Below are 22,812 nucleotides of genomic sequence, written 5' to 3' on the forward strand. Positions count from 1 at the left end.
CAGATGTTTTATTTAAATGAATTGGATCTAAGCTTTGGAATATTGTGGCTTTAAAATGATTTCATTAGTTGTATCTGTCTTAGGTGACAACTGTGATAGATGAAAGGGAAAAATAGTACTTTACCTGGAATTGGGAGACCTGCATTCAAATTCCAGTTTTTATCACTGATTGGTTTTTTAATCTCTTATGAGCATGAGGTGGCCCTGTATAGTGAAAAGAACACGGGCTTTAGAGTTCAGATTTTGGATGTGCTACTAATTAGCTGTATGATCAAGGGCAGGCTTTTTCCTCTCTGCTCCCTCAGCTACCTGTTGAGAACAGCACTGTCTTCCCTGTAAGTTGTCATTAGATGGCAGGTTCCCGTCTTAGAGCTTTGCACATTGTAGACTCTTAACCAGAGAGAGGCAGTAACAATCCTTTCTCTAGTATTATTAATGATGGTTAGTATTATTAATGCCAGTTGCCCTAGATGGTTGAGAGATTCATTAAGAGAACTTAATCATTACAGCTGAAGAACTTGAGAAAAGACTGAATAATTTTCTCAGGATGGCATAGGAAGTGAGAATGGAGTAGTATACAGCTGTGAAAATGATCACGGGTCCACCTTCCTAATATGCTCCCTGTTTGTATACTTAGTCACTTGTATACTTGGGTTGCTGTGATTCTACTCTCTTATAGACAGCATGGTTATAAAGGTCTTTGTACAGATTTTTCTGCTCCCCCCACCCCCAAGGTTATTTCCTTCAGCTTTATTTTCCAAAGAGAAGTTTCCAGTTTTGCAGCTCTTGTTAACATACTGCCAGATAGTTCATAGGGAAATATTTCTAATTGTCACAAAAGGGCAAAGTTCCCAAGTTTTGGTTAAAGACAAGGACTTTGGTGTTTTGATTCCAATTTGCTGAATGCGTGAATCACTGAACCTTGCCAAATCTGTTTTCTCACCTGCAAAATGGGTTATAGGGAGCTAGCTACCTCCTGGTAACTGTCAAGTACAGTTGGCGCCCAGCCTTCACTGTCTGTCTCAAGTCCATTTGAGCTCCTCCCCAGCTCCCATCATCTCTCACGTGGATGTCTGCCTCCTGACTGGACTATATTGTGGTAGTCAGCCTCATGCCAATGCCTTCTCCCAACAGCATCTCCAATTAAAAAGCAACACAGATCTGATCGTGCAAAAGTCTTAGACTGCTTCCCGTGCTCAGAGGGTGAAGTCCAGAGTTCTGAATATGGCCCTCTGTGCCGTGACGTGGCCATCCTCTCTAGCCGCAGGCTCCCTCTCTCTTGCTCATTCTGCCACAGCCATGTGGGGGATTTTTCCATTACCAGATTTTGTCACCCTGTCTTTTTCGTCTAGACTTGGAACTTGCCATTTTGTCTGATTTCTTGGTTTTTAAATTCTCCTTCTGTACAGCTCATTGTTGCTAGAGATATGTGCTTTAGGACTGATTTTCCTGCTAGTCCTAAGCCTCATGATGGCAAGGCCCATTTAGATTTTATTCACTGTTGAATCCCTGGGGACCAGCACAGTACCCAGTATGCTGTACGCAATAAATCTTTAGGAATGTATAAATAATGAAACACATAATAAATGTTATCATTATTAGGAATAAACACGGGGAGAAGAATTTTAGGTATAATTTGTGAAAAGCGTTTATGATTTCAAATTTCTCTGTGAAATTAAGTATCTCGGTTTTCCAAGGACCACTTAAAAATCCAAATGCATCTTATAATTAAGATCTTGCCAGCTTTTTTCTTAATCTTTCATGTTAGTGAGGGCAAATCTGAAAAAGAGGGCAAATTCTCATGTCAAGCATAGTTTAGCATCAAGCTGTCTTGCATCTTTGCCAGCACCCTTCGTCCAAGACCTGTAATAACATGACCTGGAACATCCGGGAGGCCAGGCACAGAACTGTCTTGAACCAAAGCGCAGAAGGACTTGATGATGAAGACGAGCATTCCTAGGAGATTAGGTTATATGCTCATTTCCTTGCACTTGAGGCCTCCAACCGTTTTGGTTTGCTTTTCCCAGAAGTGCAAGCTATTTTCTATGATGCTGTTAATATACAGTCTTATATAATATATATACACTATGAGCATATACTTCAGCTTCACAACTGCATTCTGTTCATCCAGCAGTAGAGTTCATTCTTTCAATTTATTGGACTCCTCCTATAATCACTCCGAGTAGGCACTGAAGCTATGACCGAGAGCTCAAGGTATCAGCAGGTCTGTGTTGTGGTCTGCACAGGCAGTTTGGAAGAAGAATTTCCGGTATGGTGAAAAGAAAGAGATAAGATGACTTCCTGATAATCGGGGGCGAGCAGACCTTGGGTGTGTGGTCCTGTCTGTTGTTCTAGCCCAGGAAGAGAAGCGGTCTCAGGATACACCGGCAGACCCACCGTTTGGCTGGGGAAAGAAGGGTCTTCAGACACACTTGCTGGTTGGTTGAGGGCGTGTAATGCCACTGCCTCCGGGCTGGGCGAGGAGTGGGTTACATACCTTTCCTAGGAGGGGGCAGGAAGGAGCCGGATGGGTTGCTCAAAGCAGGGGGGCAGGGGCCTTGCAAGGAGACAGGTGGGGCGATGATAAGGGTCTGATAATTCTTATCTTGGCCACAGGCTTTGAGTTCTGTCTCCGTGAAGCGACCTTGAAGTCCAGCAGGCTATTTTCGAGGATAAACCCTCTCCTCGTCCTGAGTTTCCCTGTGGAAGAACGTCTGTCTGTCTGTTCAGGTGTTAGAGTAATACCTGAGTATCTGTGATCTGACTTCTTCTGGTTTCTTTGAGACCTACTTACTTGCAAAGAGGGTGGCGCTTTTCTGGTGAACGCTCCTTCCTGAGGTAGGCTAAGCAGACCAGGTTCTGTCTTTAGGGGAGAGGCTTACAGTACTTTTTGGAGAGGGAGGGGAGCAGGAGGAGCGCCTGCATCCCTAAACCACATTTTCAATATATATTAGCTTTTATCAGTAAGTTCACATTTTCTTATTTCTGTATCCGAAGTATCTATTGCTCATTAAGTCATTGGTAGGAAGGGGGAGCATTTATTGCTTTGACCTTGGGGGACTGTGACACTTAACCACGGCCTAGCCCACAGGCAAGTGGCTTCCCCAGACACAGCTGTTGAGATGGGGCTGTAGGCCTTAGCAAGCGCACAGAATGCATGTATCCCCGCGGAGCTCTGTGGGTGGGCTGAGCCACTTGTAGGTACTTTGGGTTTTGTGGGTTCAGCTTGGATTTTTGTTGTCGGTGAGGCAGAGGAAGCGGTTGGATCTTTTCAAGCTATTTGGTGTGGAAAAACATTTGCTGCCTGTGCTGTGTTCCGGTCAAAGCTGCAGGTCCGGACTTCAGACTGCAAAAGTGATAACGTTTCAAGGATGTGACTGCGTGAGGTTCCTCTAAATTGTGAGAATGAGGCCAAGGTAGGAAGTCATAAATTGGCCCCACCACATTCAGTTAATTTCATTCCAGGCCAAACAGAGGAAGGCCCTGGAGGGACTAATTTTATGTAATTTTGGAGTTGGAGTTTGAGAACTTACTAGACCCGAATAGGACCCACCTCAGCTAACCCACCTGCCCTCCTGCCCTCCAGGAAAGCGCTGTCTCTGCAGTGGGGGGAGGCCTGAAGGCAGCTGAGGCCCCCAGTGCCTGGGGGGTGGGAGTGGGGGTGGGGGGGGGGTGGGAACAGAGGCAGTGCTCTAGACACTCAAACCAGTTCCTCCACCCTGCGAAACACCTTTTAGGTTTGCTCTGGCTTTGTTATTTAAATACGTTCTCACCCCTGGGTCTTAGAGCTATGGCTTCACCTATGGAAAAGTTGTAGATTTTCTTAATAAGTAAGTTAAAAAGGAAGGGGAACCTCCTTAAAACGTGTGTGCTGCATTCTTGGGTTTAGATAGACAAATGAGTCGGTAAAATGACTGCAAACCCAAATGTCAGGATGAGGATTACAAAGGCCTGTGTCTGCAACACCCAGGTTCTAGTGATGGGGTTTTCTTAGGAAATCGAGGAGGAGCTAGAGTGGTTTGAAAAATATGCTTTGGTCTCATCAGAAAAGGAGCAGTGGTAGATTGAAAGGACTAATTAAGCCAGGAGAAAGGTTCACATCTCCTGAGCGATATAAAGGGAAAAATGAGATCTTAAACCAGGATAGGCAGATAGGGAAGGAAAGGAGACTCACCCTAACAGCATTGATTAGACAAGGTCACGAGCCTTTAGAAATAGTTAAGAAAGAAAGAAATGAAAAAAATCTCTGAAAGGTTTTCATAGAGATCCAGGAAATACTGCTAAGTATCCCTTTAAAGATTTCGCTAGAGTGTGGAGTAGGAACAGCTGGAAACTTGATTTTCATCGCTCCAAGCTGGGTGTGGTTTTACGTTTTGTGCCCTGCATAAAGATTTTTGCTAGTAGAGGTTGAAATGAAACCGACTTTATTTTCACTGTGGAACCTGAGCCCGTTTTACTTGTGCTCTGAGGGGGCACCTTCTTCTGATGGGTGCAAAGCATTCTCTCCCCCCTGGCTTGTGCTGGCTCTGAGGTGGTCAAATCCAGTGGTTACAGAAAATTTGCATTGGAGAGGGAAGCGCTGAGATAGCTCCACAAAGTACTGAAGAGTTGATTCTCAGGCTGAGGGAGTTAGTTAAATCAGGCCAGCAAGTATTACCTGCGCCCCCCAGGCTCCTGCTCAGGTTCTTCTTGGAGCTGGGATTCTTCGAAGGTGCGGGAGAGCATTGTAGGGGAGCCAGCCCAGGCCTGGCTAGAGGGGCCTGAGGGGAGTAACCCCTGGCTGGGATTATCTCTTTTGGGGTGTAAACCGTTCATTTCTACAGTAAGAGAGAAGGTGAGGGAGTAGCCTCTGAATCTCAAAGGAAAATGGGCTCAGCAGAGATGAATTAAGTATGAGGAATAAGCCCTACTTCTGGCAAAAGGAAGAGAAAGAAAGAAAGAAAAAAGGGAGGGAGGGAGAAAGGAAAGAGAAAGAAAGAAAAAAGGTACTGAGGACCTGGTCAGTAAAATGTGCGGGACTCGAGTGTCTCAGGATGCGCATACAAGGATGTAGGTCCTGGCAGGCCTCTGGGGACGTGGGCTTGGAAACAGTGGACACGGCACTGGAATCTGCTGCAGCTGAAGTTGTAAGAAACATGGGACAAAGAGGATCTTCCTTAGGAAGCACGAGTCCAGCCCACAGCAGTTACACAGAAAAGGCAGTTGCAACAGACGCCGTGGCCCAAGACGGAACTTTCCCGCTTGTGAAAGACCCTGGGGAATGCTGCGGGTCCTCGGCGCAGCTGCATTCAGTTCAGTACCTGAGCGCCAGGAGCACGGGGCTCAAGAGAGCAGCTGCGGCCACGAAGTCTTGAACACGCAGGGTGGGAAAGAAAAGTTCCACGGTCAGGCCCGAGGGACCTGGGGCTGCCACCATGGCACCTTTCTAAGTTTTTGGGGAGCTCCTGTCATGGTGCAGAGGAAGTGAATCTGACTAGCATCCATGAGGCTGTGGGTTCGATCCCTGGCCTCGCTCAGTGGGTTACGGATCCGGCGTTGCTGTGAGCTGTGGTGTCAGTCGCAGATGGTGGCTTCAGATCTGGTGTGGCTGTGGCTGTGGTGTAGGCTGGCAGCTACAGCGCTGATTTGACTCCCAGCCTGGGAACTTCCATGTGCCAGAAAAAGCAGAAATAAATAAAATTTTAAAGAAGGCAGTGACACCTCCATGCCGCCCTCTGACAGAGAAGACTGCATGGCTGGATTTTCTGAAATTTCAGTGTCCAGATGCCTTGGGTGAAAATGAACTGGGAGACGTCTAGTTAATTTTTTAAGGAGCTTTTTTAAAGGATTGTAAAATAACCTGACATAAAATTTACCTTTTAAACCATATTTGATGGGACTGCTCTCTGGCGTTACATCCATGCACGTTGTTGTGCAGTCATCGCCATGGTCCGTCTCCAGGACTTTTTCATCTTTCCCAGTTGAAACCTCTGTCCTCCTGCAACAGTACCTCCCCGCTCCCAGCCTCTGGCAACTGTCATTATTGAATTTGGCTACTCTAGCTTCCTCATATAAGTGGCATCGTACAGTCTTTGTCCTTTTGTGGCTGTCCTATTTCTGTTAGCTTAAGAAATCTCCAGGTTCATCCTTGTAGTAGCAGGTATCAGAGTTCCCTTCCTTTCGACGGCTAGGTGATGATCCGCTGCATGTAGAGCCCACGTTTTGTTGATCCGTTTATCCTTTGGTGGATACTTGTCCCCTAACTGAGGGTTAAGCTCTGGAAAATTGGCCTAGTATCACAGGCATCTTGGCAAAAGATCATGCTCTTCTTCGTGGTCCTTCCATCTCTCAGACGCCCTGAATTTTCCACCGTTTTCTTTGGAAGCTGTTGAGTGGGTCTGGATGATACTCAGTGCTGGGTTCTGGGGACCCGCTCGCATGGGAAAGCTGCTCCAAGGCCTGAGGGTTGAGGGCTTTTAAGATGGGATGGGTGTGGGGCTCTTTAAAAGGAGGTGCCACTTGAGATGATAATACATAATACTGTTTTTAAGAATAAAAAGCTAACCTTTTTTGTCTGTCTGACTCAGGGGTTTATCTTGCATTTAGTTTTAAATTCGAATGGAGACAAAGGATGTTGACTGCTGAATGTCCTAGGATCTCAACATTTGAGCACTTGAAACGGAAGGCTGTTCTTGTGGTGTCGCTGTGGAAGGGACATTTAAGCCAAATTTGAAATTATAACAACAAAGGTGATTGCCATCTGGGGAAGAAAGGCCTTTAGGAAGAATGGAAGTGCCCCTGTGGAATTAAAATCGATAGGTGCTGCAGCAGAGGGGGTGTAAAAACAATAAAGGGAGCGCAGAGTATCCACGCCTCCTCCCCCCTCCCCCACCGCTGTTTGTTTTTATTCTTTTCTTTCTTTCTTCCTTTCTTTCTTGCTTGCTTGCTTGCTTGCTTGCTTTCTTTCTTTCTTTCTTTCTTTTTCTCTTTCTTCTCTTTTCTTTCTTTTTTTAAGAGGGAGCCGATTAACATGGTAATCAGCTTATTTTATTTTGACTGCTTAGTGATAAAATACCCAAGTTCACTTGCAGGATGACTGAGAGCATCCTGAAGGAACATCACTTTACTCAGGGGACAAAACGTCTTCCTTTTTCATTGTTGTGTGTTGTTGGATAAGTACGTCTTAAGTGCACGGTACATTGTGGGCCTTCGAGGTGATCAAAGCTACCTGTCTACTTGGAGACATGAAGGCATTTGTGTTACGGGTTCAGGGCTATGACATCATAGCACACAGGTGCTCTGGGCTTATCCAGAAAGGGAGCATGAAGGAAAAGGACAGCCAGTTTATTGTGGCCATGCCTGTGGCAAGAGGCAGTCCCTAGGCCAGGGGACTGAACCTGCACCACAGCAGCAACCAGAGCCCCACCAGTGACAATGCCACATCCTTTTTTTGTTTTGTTTTGTCTTTTTGGGGCCACACCCATGGCATATGCAAGTTCCCAGTCTAAGGGTTGAATCAGAGCTGCCACTGCTGGCCACAGCCACCGCTACAGCAACACCAGATCCGAGCCGCCTCTGTTACTTACACCACACAGCTCGTGGCAACGCCGGATCCTTAACCCACTGATCATGACCAGGGGATTGAACCCAAGTCTTCATGGATACTAGTTAGGCTCATTGCTGCTGAGCCACAGTGGGAACTCCACACCACTACATCCTTAACCTGCTAGGCCACCAGGAAATGCCTCGGTTTCTTTCTTTTGACATGATGCCTTCTGGCTACTGGCCTAAGAGCTTGACCACCTTAACCTTATTTATTTGTGACAATATATTCTGAATTCTAAGGACTAGAATTTTTAATGGACCACGTTGAAAAGTTTTTGTTAAATGGAAGCTTACCTATGACATACAGGTGTTAATATAATACCTGTGTTGTATTCATCACATGGATTACAACCCTCAACCCGAGTCTCTTAGCACTGGAAGACACTGGATTGGCTTCTGAAAACCTTATGGTGATCTTGAAGAGGTTTTTGGCTGTAATGCTTGTAAGTAGGATAATTATATATTTTCTTTTAGCATTGTGTTAACATGGCATTTGGGAGGTAAGCAGTTTGTAGGTTTTTCATTTCACATTTGACATGCATATTTTGAATGCAGTTTGCTTAACTCAGATGGGAGAGATTGCCAGCAGTGTTCGTTTAAGAATGACATGGTCCTTGTTCTTGAGAACTGTCGAGTCCAGCAGGAAGGAAATGACATTTTAGTGTCTGACAAGCAGAAATGGAAGTGGGAAGAAAAACTCGTGCCGATGTGTACAGCTGCTGCCGTCACTCACCAGCACACTCGCTGGAGCCTTCCTGAGTCAGCATGAACGGAACTGGTCAGTCATGAGCTGGTTTCATCCGTGCCTCTATAAGGAGTCACCCCGGCACAGTGGGGGTGTTTTTGTTTTTTTGTAGGTAATCAGGTGTATTTCATGGTATCTATTTTTCAGATCTCCAGATACTGTGAGCTGATAGGTCACGTGTATATTATTTATTAAAACAGAATTATAGTGTGAATGATGGAGATATTTCTCGGGAAGGAGGAGGGGGTGCAGAGACTCTGTGTCGCCCTTGCTGGACGTCCTGTCTGTAGGGTGTGGTAGCCTGAGGAGTCACTGTGGTACTCCCATGTCACACAGTGTCCACAATTCTGATTGGCAGCATTCAGAAGGCAGTGTCAGGGATGCACCCAGGGGTCCCTTCCCTTTAACCCTTGACAGTGGGTGACGTCACAAGGTCAGCTGGGAGAGGAGCGGACTGGAGGCAGGTGTCTCATTTTTGTGGTAAGGAGAGCAGTATAAGGGTTCTAATCTGGAGAGGATGTGCTGGGCAGCCTGCTCTCAAGATGTCCTCATTCTCCCAATAATTTCTTTGACATTTCACCCAACATTCTTCTTCAACTTGAAATTCAGGCTTGGTGCAGTGAGCCCCAGACAGGCTGTGGCTGCTCCAGGAGGTGAGCTGTGACTCATCTGTGACTCACTCGGCCAGTTTTGGTTTTCTTAGAGTCAATTAAGCAAATGAATGAAACAGCCAAAAGTGCAAGTTGCAAAGTAACGCTAATGAATGGAGGATAGCAGTTTGCATAGAGTGTCACTATTTCTCCAGATTGTCCTATTTTAAAAACTTCTCTAAGGAAAATTGTTAACAATGCTGGAATCCAGATCTCTTGGGAGTTCCCTTGTGGTGCAGCAGGTTAAGTATCTGGCGTTGTCACTGCTGTGTGGCACAGGTTCGATCCCTGGCCCAGGGACTTCTTGCACGTGCTGTGGGCATGGCCAAAAAAAAAAAAAAGGACTCTAGATATCTTGTTTATAGTCTAAAAATCCGATTTGGAATCTGATTGATTTACCTTTTGGTTCTAATCTAATCCTATTCTAATTCGAACCCCATGTATAACTAACTCATACACTAAGTACAGAATTTTTCTTTGGCCAGATATAGTTTCCTCAAATTTAAGTCCTAGGGCTTTTCCAGTCTTATTCATAAGTGTAAACTGCATTAAGGCATTAGCTGATTATTTAGATTCTTTTCCAATTTATTTTCCGAGTATTTAAAAAAAATTATGAGCATACGTTCAGGATATTTTATTTAGCAATTCCCCTTAAACAATCTTCTACTCTAGGAACTTTAATTATGTCCTTCACGTCATTTCCCCCCACCACATCATCGAAGTACAGTAAAGTTATTAAAAGGACATAAATGTGCCCTCAGCTCTCACATAACTAAAAAAACCCCAAACTCTCCTTCATCTGTCAACTTGCTTCAGATTTGGCAACAACGGAGTTGAGATAGTTTCTCCTTTTTGATGTCTCTCTTCCTCCGATGTTGCTGTAGTTCAGAGACGTATTTATTTTTTTCATGTGGTCTTCCTGCTTCTCGGTTCTCTACCCTCTGGCTACAATGACTTTTCTTTAAAACATTTATGTGTTTTTTGATACTGCTTGATGGAAACATTTCCATATCCTCAGGGTAACATCGTTGAACTCGACAAAGCCCTGCCCACAGGACTGGCTTCATCACTCTCTTCCCTTCCCTCCACCTGCCCCTCCCACCAGACCTTGGCCTGAATAGACCCTGTTAGCCCTTCAGCTCCTTGTCACTGTATGTGCCACTCATAGGAAAGGAACATCTTCCCCTGCAGATCTGCTGGCTGACTCCACGTGCCTTCATCACTCATGCAGGTGCTGGCCTTGGTGGATGCCATACCGTTTTTTTTTTTTTGTCTTTTTGTCATTTCTTGGGCCACTCCCGTGGCATATGGAGATTCCCAGGCTAGGGGTCCAGTCGGAGCTGTAGCCACCGGCCTACGCCAGAGCCACAGCAACACGGGATCCGAGCCACGTCTGCAACCTACACCACAGCTCACGGCAACGCCGATCGTTAACCCACTGAGCAAGGGCAGGGACCGAACCCGCAACCTCATGGTTCCTAGCCGGATTCGTTAGCCACTGCGCCACGACGGGAACTCCCCATGCCGTTTTGAATGCCTCTTCTCTCTGTTTCCCTCCAATATCTTCTTTGTCACAGCACTTACATATCTTACTGTCCCCTGTCTGTCCACAGCCAGACGGTGAACTTCTTCAGGGCACAGACGAATCCCTTCCTTCCTTCTTCCCTTCCTTTTTTCCTCCCTTCCTTCCTTCCTTCCTTCCTCAATTCGAGCCCTGAGCTGTAGCTGCATCTTATGCCACAGCTGTGGCAATGCTGGATCCTTAACCTGTTGTGCTGCAGCGGGAACTCCTGGGCACAGATGGTTTTTTACTCATTTCTCTAACTGCAGTGAGTGAGATGGAGTGGTTGTCCTCGTTCTTATGATGAGGAAGGTATTCCTAACTTCTCTGCCTGAGGACCAGCTCATTTTGTCTGACCCCCGCTTCTCTTGTTCCTTTGCCCCGGGATATGTTACTGCCCCCAAATGACTGTGCTCTCTGCACAGTGGATGCTGCTGCTGCTCTTTACTCCTGTAGAATTGGGCTTCCCCCCCTTGCTAAACCTCATCACTTTGCATGTTGCTGCTTGACAGGTAAGTGCTTTGTTTTTCTGGGGTTTTTAATCTTAGAAGGAACTCAATGCTTGACTTGAATGGAATCAGATCACATTTTTGATATAATTGCTTTAAAATGCATGAACGTGGTGTAGGCTGGTGGCTACAGCTCCGATTCCATCCCTAGCCTGGGAACCTCCATATGCTTCCAGTGTGGCCCTAAAAAGACAAAATAAAAATAAAAATAAGTAAAAAAAAAAATAACATGAATGAATGGATTACCAGCACCTGCTTTGGTGTGGGGAGCTGTAGGAAGCTTGATTTGTGCAGGTGTTATGGCCCAGGGAGGAAAACCTCAGAGATTTATCTTGAAAGTTGTCTCCTTCCAACATTCTCATTGACAAATGAGCTGATTCACATATTTGCCAACTGTAAACTGGCTCCATCAATTAGCTAAATCGATGAGAGGTGAGTATATTGTAAGGAGGAAAGGGATTGGAGGAAATTTAGAAGCTGTTATCACTTATGTGATGTGCTCTTAGAAGTGTCCTGGAACATTTTCACCCACCTGTGATCTATTCAAAGGTATAGATTTCTTTGTAGTTTTTTAGAGGAGTTTCTTGCAGTGTTTCTCCTGTCATATGCCTTGGTGCAAAGCTATGTTCTGTTTATCACCTGGCTTTGTCTTAATGACACCCCAGTGGTTTATAAAATTCCCCAAAGAGCATGTATTCTGAAATTTCCTGAGTGTGATATTTGGAAATTCTAAATACAGCCTGTAATTTAAGTGGTGGGGTTTTCCGTCACAGTTTGGGGGATGCAGAAGTTTCTTTGATGTGTAGGATGGCTGTAGTTTTTAACAGAGCTTCCTGTTTTCGACTTTTGGGCCAGAACTGCAATATTCTTCAGCCATTCCTCCTGGGGACTCCTCTTTGCCTGAAATAATTAGAAATTCTTAAGTAATTATTACTATGACTCCGTAGTAATGGCTCAGAAAAATAATTCCACATATGTAAGATACAGCCTCTGTTTAGTTCTGCTTACGGTTTTATAGGGAAAGAAAGAAAGAATGGCAAACTATTCTGCTCTGTTCTCAGGAGCAGATCAACATGTTCCAGGATTTTTTTTTCCTATCACTTCAAAGAATTTATGATTGTAGGCTAAGTAGGAGTATATCTGTTTCTGTCCCAGGGAGGACACGTAGGAAAATCTGGAGTTTTGCAGTGTTTGTACGGAGGTAGCCCTTTCATAGAACAACTTCAGAGAGTTTCTTCTTCCCACTTTAAAAGAGTACCATTATTTTAAAAGTGAAATTAACCATAGCGTTCTTAATGTCCCAAGAGAGTATCTAAGTCCCCCTTTGAAATTTCCTTGAGTTGGAATTAGGAAATAGAGCCTTCTGAGTGTGGGCATGATGATAATGTCAAAACCCCTTTTGTACTTACTGTTCACAGGCAGCCCTGAGGCCAGCAGTGGTGCTGTGATATTTTAATCCCATCACTGTTGTGAGCCAGGCTTCTGCTAAGGGCCAAAGAAGAAAATGCCACGTAGGCACTCCTCTTACTGAGGACTGCAGGACCATTGCTTTATGTATTGATCTGATGCCCTGTTTTTTTCCCCCACATTTTTCAAGTAATCAAGAGATTCAAGTTTTATGTATCAAATAAAATGTAAAGTGTTTGCAAATTGGACTGCAGGAAATGCGTAGATGAACCTTCATTTCCTCCCTCCATCTTAAACTTTAAATTTGGAAGTGGGCTAATTTATGTGACCCGGATTGAGGGCGTTTGTATTCAGAGTTTGAAATGAGCAGATTTTGTTGTTTGTTTGTTTGTTTTGCCTGTTTAGGGCCCCACCGGTGGCATATGGAAGTCAGGCTAGGGGTGGAATTGGAGTTGCAGCTGCCAGCCTACGCCAGAGCCCCAGCAACACCAGATCCAAGCCACGTCTATGACCTGCACCACATCTCACAACAATGCTGAATCCTTAACCCACTGAGTGAGGCCAGGGATCGAACCCACATCCTCATGGATACTAGGCAGGTTCATGACCAGCTGAGCCACAGCGTGAACTCCTTAGTTTTTATTTACGGCTTTAGCCATGTAACAGATTTTAAAGAACCATGGGTCCAAAATACCCTTTGCATCCAGGAGCTCCAAATAGATTCTGGACAAAGACTGTCCTTTAGTGAAATACCACCACTGTACCACCTACCAACACAATAGACCGCTTAGGCTCTCTCACATGTGAGTAGTGTAAGCAAATTAAGACAGCAGTCAAAACACATAGCCCCACCCCAGATAAACACTTTGATTTTACCTTCACCTAAGTCTCCAAATATGTGTAAATATATTAATATACTTTTCCTTATTTTGTTATAAATTTCTTTTATACAGTTGCATTCTGTTTGTTGTGGGGAGATAGGTCTCATCATTGGTGTATGTATGAGTCTCCTGTTGCTGCTGTAACAAATTACTGCAAACCTGGCCACTTTAACCCATTTTTCCTCTTACAGTTCTGGGGGCCAGAAGTCCGGAATCAGTGTCACTGAGCTAAAGACAAGATATCAGGGCTAGTCCCTTCTAGAGGCGCCAAGGGCAGAATCCATTTCCTCACCTTTTTCAGGTGCCAGGGGCCACCTGTATTCATTGCCCTGTGGCTCCCTCCTCCACCTTCAGAGCACATCGTCACTTCAGCCTCTGTTTCCATCATCCTGTCGCCTTCTCCTCTCTGGGGTCAGGGTATCCCTTTGTCTCTTTTATAAGGACACTTGGGATTACATTTAGGACCCATCTAGATAATCCAGGATAATTTCTGCAACTCGGGATTCTTAGTTTATTCACGTGTACAAAATTCCCTTTTGCCATAAGATCGTGTTCCTAGATTCTGGAGGTTAGGCTGTGGGTGTCTTGGAGGCCATCATTCACCCCCAGCAGGGTGCTTTACGAGGTCTTCACAGCATCGTCCTTGCAGAGCTAAGTTTCCTGAATCATACCTCATGGTTACTGTTTGGTTTCCTTTCACATCTCCTCAGGTCTGACATGTGTTTGCAGAATCTTTTTCAGGTTCTGTCTATACAAACTACCATTGGTCCTACCTTCCTCCCTCCCAGGCAGAGGGCTTCTGCCAGTCTCTGCATGATGCTACGCAGCTCACCAAATCAGTCTCTTCAGCTTCCCCCTCCTCCTTGCCATTTGCTTTGAACTCCTAAAAAGTTGTATCTTAATTTTGGCACTTGTGGGGCATTTCTAGTACTAGAATTTGCATGCCTTTTCTTAGTTTTTTTTTTTTTTTGTCTTTTTGTCTTTTTAAAAGGGCCGCACCTGTGACATATAGAAGTTTCCAGACTAGGGTTCCAATCAGAGCTATTGCTGCCAGCCTATACCACAGTCCACAGCCACACCAGATACGAGCTGTGTCTGTGACCTACACCACAGCTCACGGCAATGCTGGATCCTTAACCCACTGAGCGAGGCCAGGGATCAAACCCACAACCTCATGGTTCCTAGTTGGATTCGTTTCCACTGGGCCACGATGGGAACTCCACCTTTTCTTAGTTCTTATGTGATGAGTTAAAATTGTCACCAGCACATAAAATAGTGGCAGGTAGAGTAAATAAACCAATTGGCAGAGGTCGCTGAAACTGAGAAAGGCCCCATACGCATGTCATGCAGGCTCTCGTGGCCTGAGTGAGCAGCACAGCCCTCCCTGTGCTGTACTTGTTGGCTGTGAGAAAAAGACTTAAGCATGTGATGGATTTATATGTGAATGTATAAGCAGAAATATAGAACTGTTTTCCAGAGGGGTTACATGCGGCGGTGCTTAACGTTCAGAGGTACAAACTTGAAATAAAATAGTATGAGAGTTAAACTGCTCAGAATTGGGCCATTTTTTCCCCTTTACCAAACCCCCAAGTCTGAGGCATGGAATTATGGCTTCCATGGTGTAATGTCAATCGTTGATGTGTTGGCTTCATGGTGAGTGGCGAGGTTTCCAGCTGACCTGTTCAGCTCGCTGAGCTTCAGTTTCCTTATTTATACGATGAAGGAGTATCTGACCACAATTCTTTTTTTCTCTCTCCCGTGTTTCTTTCTCCGCACCTGCGGCATATGGCGGTTCCTAGGCCAGGGGTCGAACCGGAGCTGCGGCTGACTGTCTACGCCACAGTGACGCGGGATCCCAGCCGCATCTGTGACCTGTGCCACACCCACGGCAATGCTGGATCCTTAACCCACTGAGCAAAGCCAGGGTTCAAACCTGCCTCCTCTGGGAAGCTACTCAGATTTGCTTCTGCTGGGCCACAATGGGAACTCCCAGCTTTTTATTTTTTAAATAAATACTTTAAATTTTGGTTTTAATATCCATGGGCAATCTGAAGTATGTATAAGCATAGTCTGTATCAATTGAATAATCCGAAATTATTTATAATGAAAAATTTGAAACCTATGCCGAGAGAGAATGTGAGCTCCCATAGCACCTCACCTGGATTCTGCCCTTACCAAGGTTACCACATGTGCTCCAGTGACACACCTGCCCCCCACCCCAAGTCATCCCATTTTAGTCATTATATGGTGCGCTATATGTCTTCAAACATTTGAACGTTTTCTTAGTGGTCAGAATGCTACCATCCCATCTAGAAAAATGAACAACGTCTTGGTATAATCTAATGTACGGTATATATTCAAATTTCTTGCAGTGTCTCAAAAATTATTACTATTAATTTTTTTACATTTAGTCTGTTCAACTCAGGATTCAAATAAAATCCACTTTGTGTTTGGGTTTTACATGTCCTACGTCTCTTACTCTTGACCCGTCCTTTTCTCTAAGCAAGTGACTTGATAAATAAACCTGGTCACTTGCAGAACATCCCGCCTCCTGGGTTTGCTCTTTTGCCTCTTGGTGATGTCATGAAGTTGTCCCTCGCTTCACTCTGATTCTTTTAAACTGAATATTGCCTCCAAAGGTTTGAATAGATTCGGGTTCCACCCTTTTTGCAAAGGGGCATCATGGGGGGTGCCCGACACTTCATGTTGAATCTCCTCAGAGACAAATAGTGTCTCATTGCCCCACTTAGACCCTTTGAGATTGACCAGTGGGGTCAGGTGGTGGCAGCCTCACCCCTTCAAGGTGAAGAAGTTTCCTATCACCTTTTCATCAATTGTGTCACTGTCTCATTTATTACTTTAAAAAAAATTTTTTTTTCATCTTTTTGCCTTTTCTAGGGCTGCTCCCGCGGCATGTGGAGGTTCCCAGGCTAGGAGTCAAATCGGAGCTGTAGCTGCCGGCCTACACCACAGCCACAGCAACTTGGGATCCGAGCTGAGTCTGCAACCTACACCACAGCTCACGGCAACGTGCGGATCCTTAACCCACTGAGCGAGGCCAGGGATCAAACTCACAACCTCATGGTTCCTAGTCGGATTCGTTATCCACTGAGCCACGACGGGAACTCCGGCTCATTCATTATTAATCCATGCTTAAAACAGTTGCTTTATTGACTGGCAAAGCTGTGTTTTTAAAAAGTCGTTGTTATTTCTTCCACATTTTTTGACTGGCCTATTTAACTAAAGAAAGAAGAGCCTTCTTTCATTAACTTTGGTATTTGGGAGCTCTGAAGTGTAATTTATACGGGGAGGGCACTTTACTGTTACTGATTTTGGCCTTACAAATGCTGCTGTGAACATCCTGTTCGCATAATTTGGTGGACTTGTGTACATCTTCCCTTGGGTGTGGAATCAGGACGGGCTCTGTCCTGTAACTCTGGATGTATTACTGTCCCACACAACATTTGCCAGGATTTCTCCTGCTCTTCTCAGTTTCCTTCCATTCTTCAATACTATTTAATATTTAATACAACAAGTATTCTTAAGGAACATATGGTCCTATTCCCCCCGCCCTCATGGAATCTATAAAGAAACAGGATAAGGGGTTTCATCAGAGCCTCAACTTTCCAAATAGATATGAAGCCACTGTTTATAGCTGCTGTGGATAAAATGTGGTCATATATGCAGCTTTTATAGCTGCTTAAATTTTCTCAGGGTGTATTGTATGCATGATCAGAAATTCGAATGCTCTAGATAGTTTTGATGATGATAGGCTGAGAAGTTGGCCAAAACTGAGCGGTAGGCAGGATACCATTTTCCATTTGGCTGAAAAGGCAACTTTTTTTTAAAATTAAAGTATAGTTGATTTAAAATGTTGTGCCAGTTTCTGCTGTACAGCAGTTCCCTTTCCTGTATTATCTTCCATTATGTTCAAGAGACTAGATGTGTTCCCTGAGCTATACCATAGGACCTCATTGCTTATCCATTCTAAATGTAACAGTTTGCATTTGCTAATCCCAAACTCCCCGTCCATCCCACTCCTTCCTCCCTCTCCCTTGGTAACCACAAGTATGTTCTCTATGTCTGTGAGTCTGTTTCTGGTTTGTAGATAGGTTCATTTGTGTGATAAGGCAGCTTTCATGCCTTTAGAGGTCTGTTAGCCATCCAGAGAATCAGAAAGCATTTAAAAAATGTCTTGTTAGTTAATAGTTTTTGTCATAATATTGACTACTAGAAAGTAAAAATGGCTATCAAGCTGACATTTATCATTTAGTAACAGTCACATTTCTTTATGTTCTCAGTAATAAGTAAGCTTAAAATAGGAATGATATGACATTTTTTCTTGATATTCTTAAAAACTAACATGATTGTGCTGCTTAGAAAAATCACTGTCTTCTAGGCTATATTGTAAGAACAAAAAATTAGGCTAAGGTGTACACATATGTGGAACTCGTTTTGGTATCCATATTCTTTAAAAGGTGAAAGACACAACACAAATCTCACAATGTGCTCAGTACATTGTGATTTCTGTTAGATAATATACTTTCAGTTTTTAGTTTGGTAAATAAAAATTTGCCTCGACATATCCCTTGATGTCCTCCTTGGGCAAATTGAGCTATTTTTCTCCCCTAGATTCTGAGATATAAAGAAAATGAGACATTCATTCCCACCCCCAAGGAGGTTTGGTTTGCTTGTTTGGGGATATATGTTGCATGTTACACGTAACATATAATTATGTGTTACAATACAGCTTGGACACTTGAGGCAGAGTGATTGCCCAGCGGAAGGAATGGTCAACCCTCTGGCTGGAAGGGGTCACAGTGATGTGATAGAAGAAGACATGGTCCTTTTCCCAAATATGATTTTGACAGATCAAGACGATAATGTAATCCGTGCATTTCATAAGCCCTGAAATTTCCTCAAGAAGAACTTAGTTGTTATTCTCTGGGTTGTGTTTGTGAGGGAGGTGGAAGGCTGGTTTATACCCCAAAAGCTAAGGCATTAAATAGCTTAGGTTATGCTTTAGTATTGTAGCAAGGAGCAGCACTAATATTTCTAATTTTTTAAACTTATAATACCTATTTTTGGCAGATTAAAAAAAAATCAAAACCATAAATGTGATTCCCTCCTATTTGCAAATTCTTCTAGAATGTTAACGTAGATAATTTTATTTTAGAAGTGAAATATTTGGAAAATCTAAAAAATATTTTATGTGTTAACAGAGCATCTGCCACCATAATTTCATTTATATCCCCCCCCCCCCGGGTGCTTTGTTGAAATTAGGAAATGAATCCCAAAGGGATGACTAGTTATAATGTTGTGGTTCAGTTGTCAAGCAGGTCCCAAGTTTGAGTAGGATAAACTCTCCTACCACCTTCTAGGACATTGTTGGTGCCAGGGCTTATGCTTAGTTCTGGGACTTACGCAGTCATTCTTGCAGGTGGTTTCTAGCTTTTTATCACCTAATGGCCTTCTTACAACTTGGAGAAAAAAAGCCGTATTTACCCTTTCCAGTTCCCTGCCCTGGGCAATATCAGACATGCTGCAGGACAGGCACAAGCCAAGTAGAAGGCAGTGTGTTTGAGGCAAGTGCGTGATGAACTTTGGAGATTGGAGTTGAGTGTTGATAGGCAGGAATGTGTCTGGTGGACCAGGACAAGAGAGCAAAGGCTTAGAGGAAAGATGCATGCTTCCTAAAGCCAGGCTGTGGTTCATCTGCAGCAGTGATAAGAGAGGCTTGTAATAGCTGTATATGACATGTGTGTGAACTTGGTCTTTGGGGAAATAGGATGCCACTGAAGCATTTTAAGTAGGAGAATAATATCAGAGTTTTGTATTAGAAAAATCCTTTAAGGAGCAGTCTGAAGGTAAACTGCAGTGGAGATGGAAGCCTGTTAAAAAGTTCTGTGATGGTTATCTGTACAAAATGCAGTGTTAATTATAAGACACAAGCATTTTATGCTGTTTATGTGTGGGTACAGTACAGTGTAAGATACTGTGTGGAGAAGAAAATGTAGATAAGGCTCTTGTCTGTTCTCAGCTAATTTAAAAGCTGAAAGGGAAATAAGGCGCACCCATGAACGCACACACAATCGTAAAGGGAACATATGACCATCCCTGTGAGAGGCGTAAACAGCTTGCTGGGAAATTCAGTAAAAAGAGGATCCCTCTGGTTAGAGGAGAGGGAGATGTTTGCATTTTCTTTGCATTCACTTTAAATTGTTACTAATGCATTTCTTTAAGGAAATTACATAAAAGAATTTTACAGCAAAACATAAAGGGTCGGGGGGGGAGTTTCTTAAAGAGAAAGAGTTTGGAGAGTTTAAACTAGTTGGGCAGATTTTTTTTTTTTTTTTCTGGTTTAAAAGTAGATTATCCAGGAGTTCCTGCTGTGGCAAAATGGGATGGCGGGGGGGGGGCGGGGGTTGGGGGTCGGGGGTCTTGAGAGCGGCGGCACACAGGTTTGATGCTGGACCCGCACAGTGGGTTACGTTATCTGGTGTTGGAGTTGCCATAGCTGTGACTTGGGTCACTGCTGTGGCTGGAATTTGATCCCTGGCCTGGGAACTAGGTATGCCATAGGGCAGCCAAAAAAGAAAAAAAAGTAGATTATCCAGAGATACATCAGTTTTTATTTTATTTAATTTTAATTTTTGCTTTTTAGGGCCACACCCTTGCCATATGGAAGATCCCAGGCTAGGGGTCGAATTGGAGCTGCAGCTGCTGGCCTAACACCACAGCCACAGCCATGCCAGATCCGAGCTGTGTCTGTGACCTACACCACAGCTCACAGCAATGCTGATCCCAGACCCACTGAGCGAGACCAGGGATCAAACCTGCATCCTCAGGGATACTAGTTGGATTCTTTTCCATTGTGCCACAACAGGAACTTCCTACATCAGTTTTTATAGATCACCATTTCATAGCTTTTTTATTTATTTATTTATTTATTTATTTATTTTGTCTTTTTGCCATTTCTTGGGGCGCTCCTGTGGCATGTGGAGGTTCCCAGGCTAGGGGTCGAATTGGAGCTGTAGCCGCCGGCCTACGCCAGAGCCACAGCAACGTGGGATCCGAGCTGCATCTGTGACCTACACCACAGCTCACGGCAATGCCGGATCCTTAACCCACTGAGCAAGGGCAGGGATCAAACCCGCAACCTCATGGTTCCTAGTCGGATTCGTTAACCACTGCGCCACGATGGGAACTCCCTCATAGCTTTTTTAGATAAGCAAAATGCTTTCTCTTGCAACAAGGCAATAGTAGTTGGTGCTTCCTCCCTTTACATGAAATCAAGGAAATGTTACCTTATACCTGACAGTTCTGCCAGGTATGGCTTTTGTTTTCTTTTTTCTTTTTTTTTTTTGTCTTTTAATTGGTTTTTTTAAACTCATCATTTAGTGGAAAAGAGTTTTGTGCCTCTTTGTCCCAAAGTTTTCATAGCGGATGGCCATGTGTATATCTTTGTCATTAGTGGTAGCTGTGACTGCCTGTGCCTTTTATCTAGGGTTGCAGCTGTTAAATGAACCTCAGCTGAATGAATCCCTTAAATGCTCACATTGTGGGGTTTTTTTTTTTTTTTGCCTTTTTGCCATTTCTTGGGCCGCTCTCATGGCATGTGGAGGTTCCCAGGCTAGGGGTCGTCAAATCGGAGCCGTAGCTGCCAGCCTACGCCAAAGCCACAGCAACGCAGGATCCGAGCCGCGTCTGTGACCTACACCACAGCTCACGGCAATGTCAGATCCTTAACCCACTGAGAGAGGCTAGGGATTGAACCCACAACCTCATGGTTCCTAGTCGGATTTGTTAACCACTGCGCCACGACAGGAACTTCTAAATGCTCACATTGTAGCAGCACTCTTCTTCCACATGCCTGAGCCTACCTTACAGAGCATCCCCTGTCCCTTAGTGATAGAGCTTGAAGAAGTTTTCACACAAAGCGTTTTGAAAAGAAAGCATGGCGGTTTCTGGTCTGGTTTAAAGACAAACTGAAAGCCTTACCACTGTTTCTGCAATGTGCAGATAGGATCATACGTTATGAAAGAAAAGATTATCACTGACCCCCCCCCCCCCCCAGTCAAGTCATTTTGAGGAATTATTTCATAAATAAGCCATCTTAACTGATGAAAACCAGGGTCTGTTTTTTCCCCCTCACTATTTTTTTAGCCTTTTTAGTTTACCCTTACTATATATCAAATATATAGTATTATGTTTTCTGTTTCTGGGACATTGATTTTGCTTCTCTTAATTTTATGTCTGTTCTTGTTAAGGTATCATGTGGTTTAATGTGGTTTCGTAAGATGATTTAAAGTTTAATAAACTAACATATTTATGGAAATAAGCATTCTATATATCTTTGTATAAATATGTTAATTATGTTTACAGGTGTAACGTATAAATAGGCGTGTATAGTATGTCATAATATTTAGAGAAAATACATGCATACTGTATATCTTCCTCTTTCCTTCCTTCCATTTATTCACCCATCCACCCAAAATCAGGCTTGTTAACTTGGGAAAACCATTTAACCTCTCCTGGTCTTGGAATCTCATCTTTAACACAGTGGGGTTAGAAGAGACAATTTCTGAGCCATTTTGCACCTTAAGGTGTCTGAGTTACCCAGGATTATAGCCACTTTCCCAATTTATGTCGAGAGTAGGCTAAAAAATAAACTCTCAGAATTGATCAGCTGCATGGAAATTTCATTAAAATAAATTCATTGGAGCCACGTAATAGAATTAGTCTAGATTTGATATGTTTTATATTTCTTTCCTCTAGGAATGAAATTCCATGTTTAAATTGATGAGTAGTAGTACGATAATAATTCCGTAGTGAATTTGATCTAAGCAATAGTTATATTAAATTTTCTTTACAAAAATACATTACTGTTCAATAAAAATTGAATATATTGTCAGCTAAAGGTAAATGTAACTTTCATTTTTAGGACAAATATAGAGTTTATTTCAAGTCAGTGATTGGTTTTTCCTTAAATATAAACATATAGCAGCTAATAACTAATGTTTTTATTATTTCTATAAATTGTAACTAAAGCATAAACTGGAAAATAACTCAAGTGAAACTGTATCCAGTTAACTAGTAGATATGGAAAATTTGACATTTTTGATATAATGTTTCTTCATATGGCACATATAACAGTGGAAATACATTTAAAAATATGTTTTAGGAGTTCCCGTCGTGGTACAACAGAAACAAATCCGACTAGGAACCATGAGGTTGCGGGTTCGATCCCTGGCCTTGCTCAGTGGTTTAAGGATCTGGCATTGCTGTGAGCTGTGGTGTAGGTCGAAGATGCAGCTTGGATCCTGCGTTGCTGTGGCTGTGGAGTAGCCTGGAAGCAACAGCTCCAGTTGGACCCCTAGCCTGGGAACCTCCATAAGCCGCGGGTGTGGCCCTAAAAGGACAAAAGAGAAAAAAAAAAAAAGGTCTGAAAAGAACTTTTTACTTTATGGTTGGT

General features: G+C 43.6%; 1 protein-coding gene across 3 annotated transcripts in view; it reads left to right on the forward strand.

Moving 5' to 3' along the window:
- Positions 1–22,812, forward strand: part of VAV3 (vav guanine nucleotide exchange factor 3) — a 373,579-nt gene that overhangs the window by 17,343 nt on the left and 333,424 nt on the right. The window contains exon 1 of one of the 3 annotated variants that reach the window (XM_047785156.1): positions 7,642–8,027. The exons of the other annotated variants lie outside the window; for them this stretch is intronic. Coding sequence (XP_047641112.1) covers positions 7,992–8,027 — 36 coding nt within the window. The 5' untranslated portion in view covers positions 7,642–7,991. Of the gene's footprint in view, positions 1–7,641; positions 8,028–22,812 lie in introns of those variants that run through there. 3 annotated transcript variants of the gene reach the window in all.

Source organism: Phacochoerus africanus, chromosome 6 (genome assembly GCF_016906955.1).
Source record: "Phacochoerus africanus isolate WHEZ1 chromosome 6, ROS_Pafr_v1, whole genome shotgun sequence".
Classification (NCBI taxonomy): Eukaryota; Metazoa; Chordata; class Mammalia; order Artiodactyla; family Suidae; genus Phacochoerus; species Phacochoerus africanus.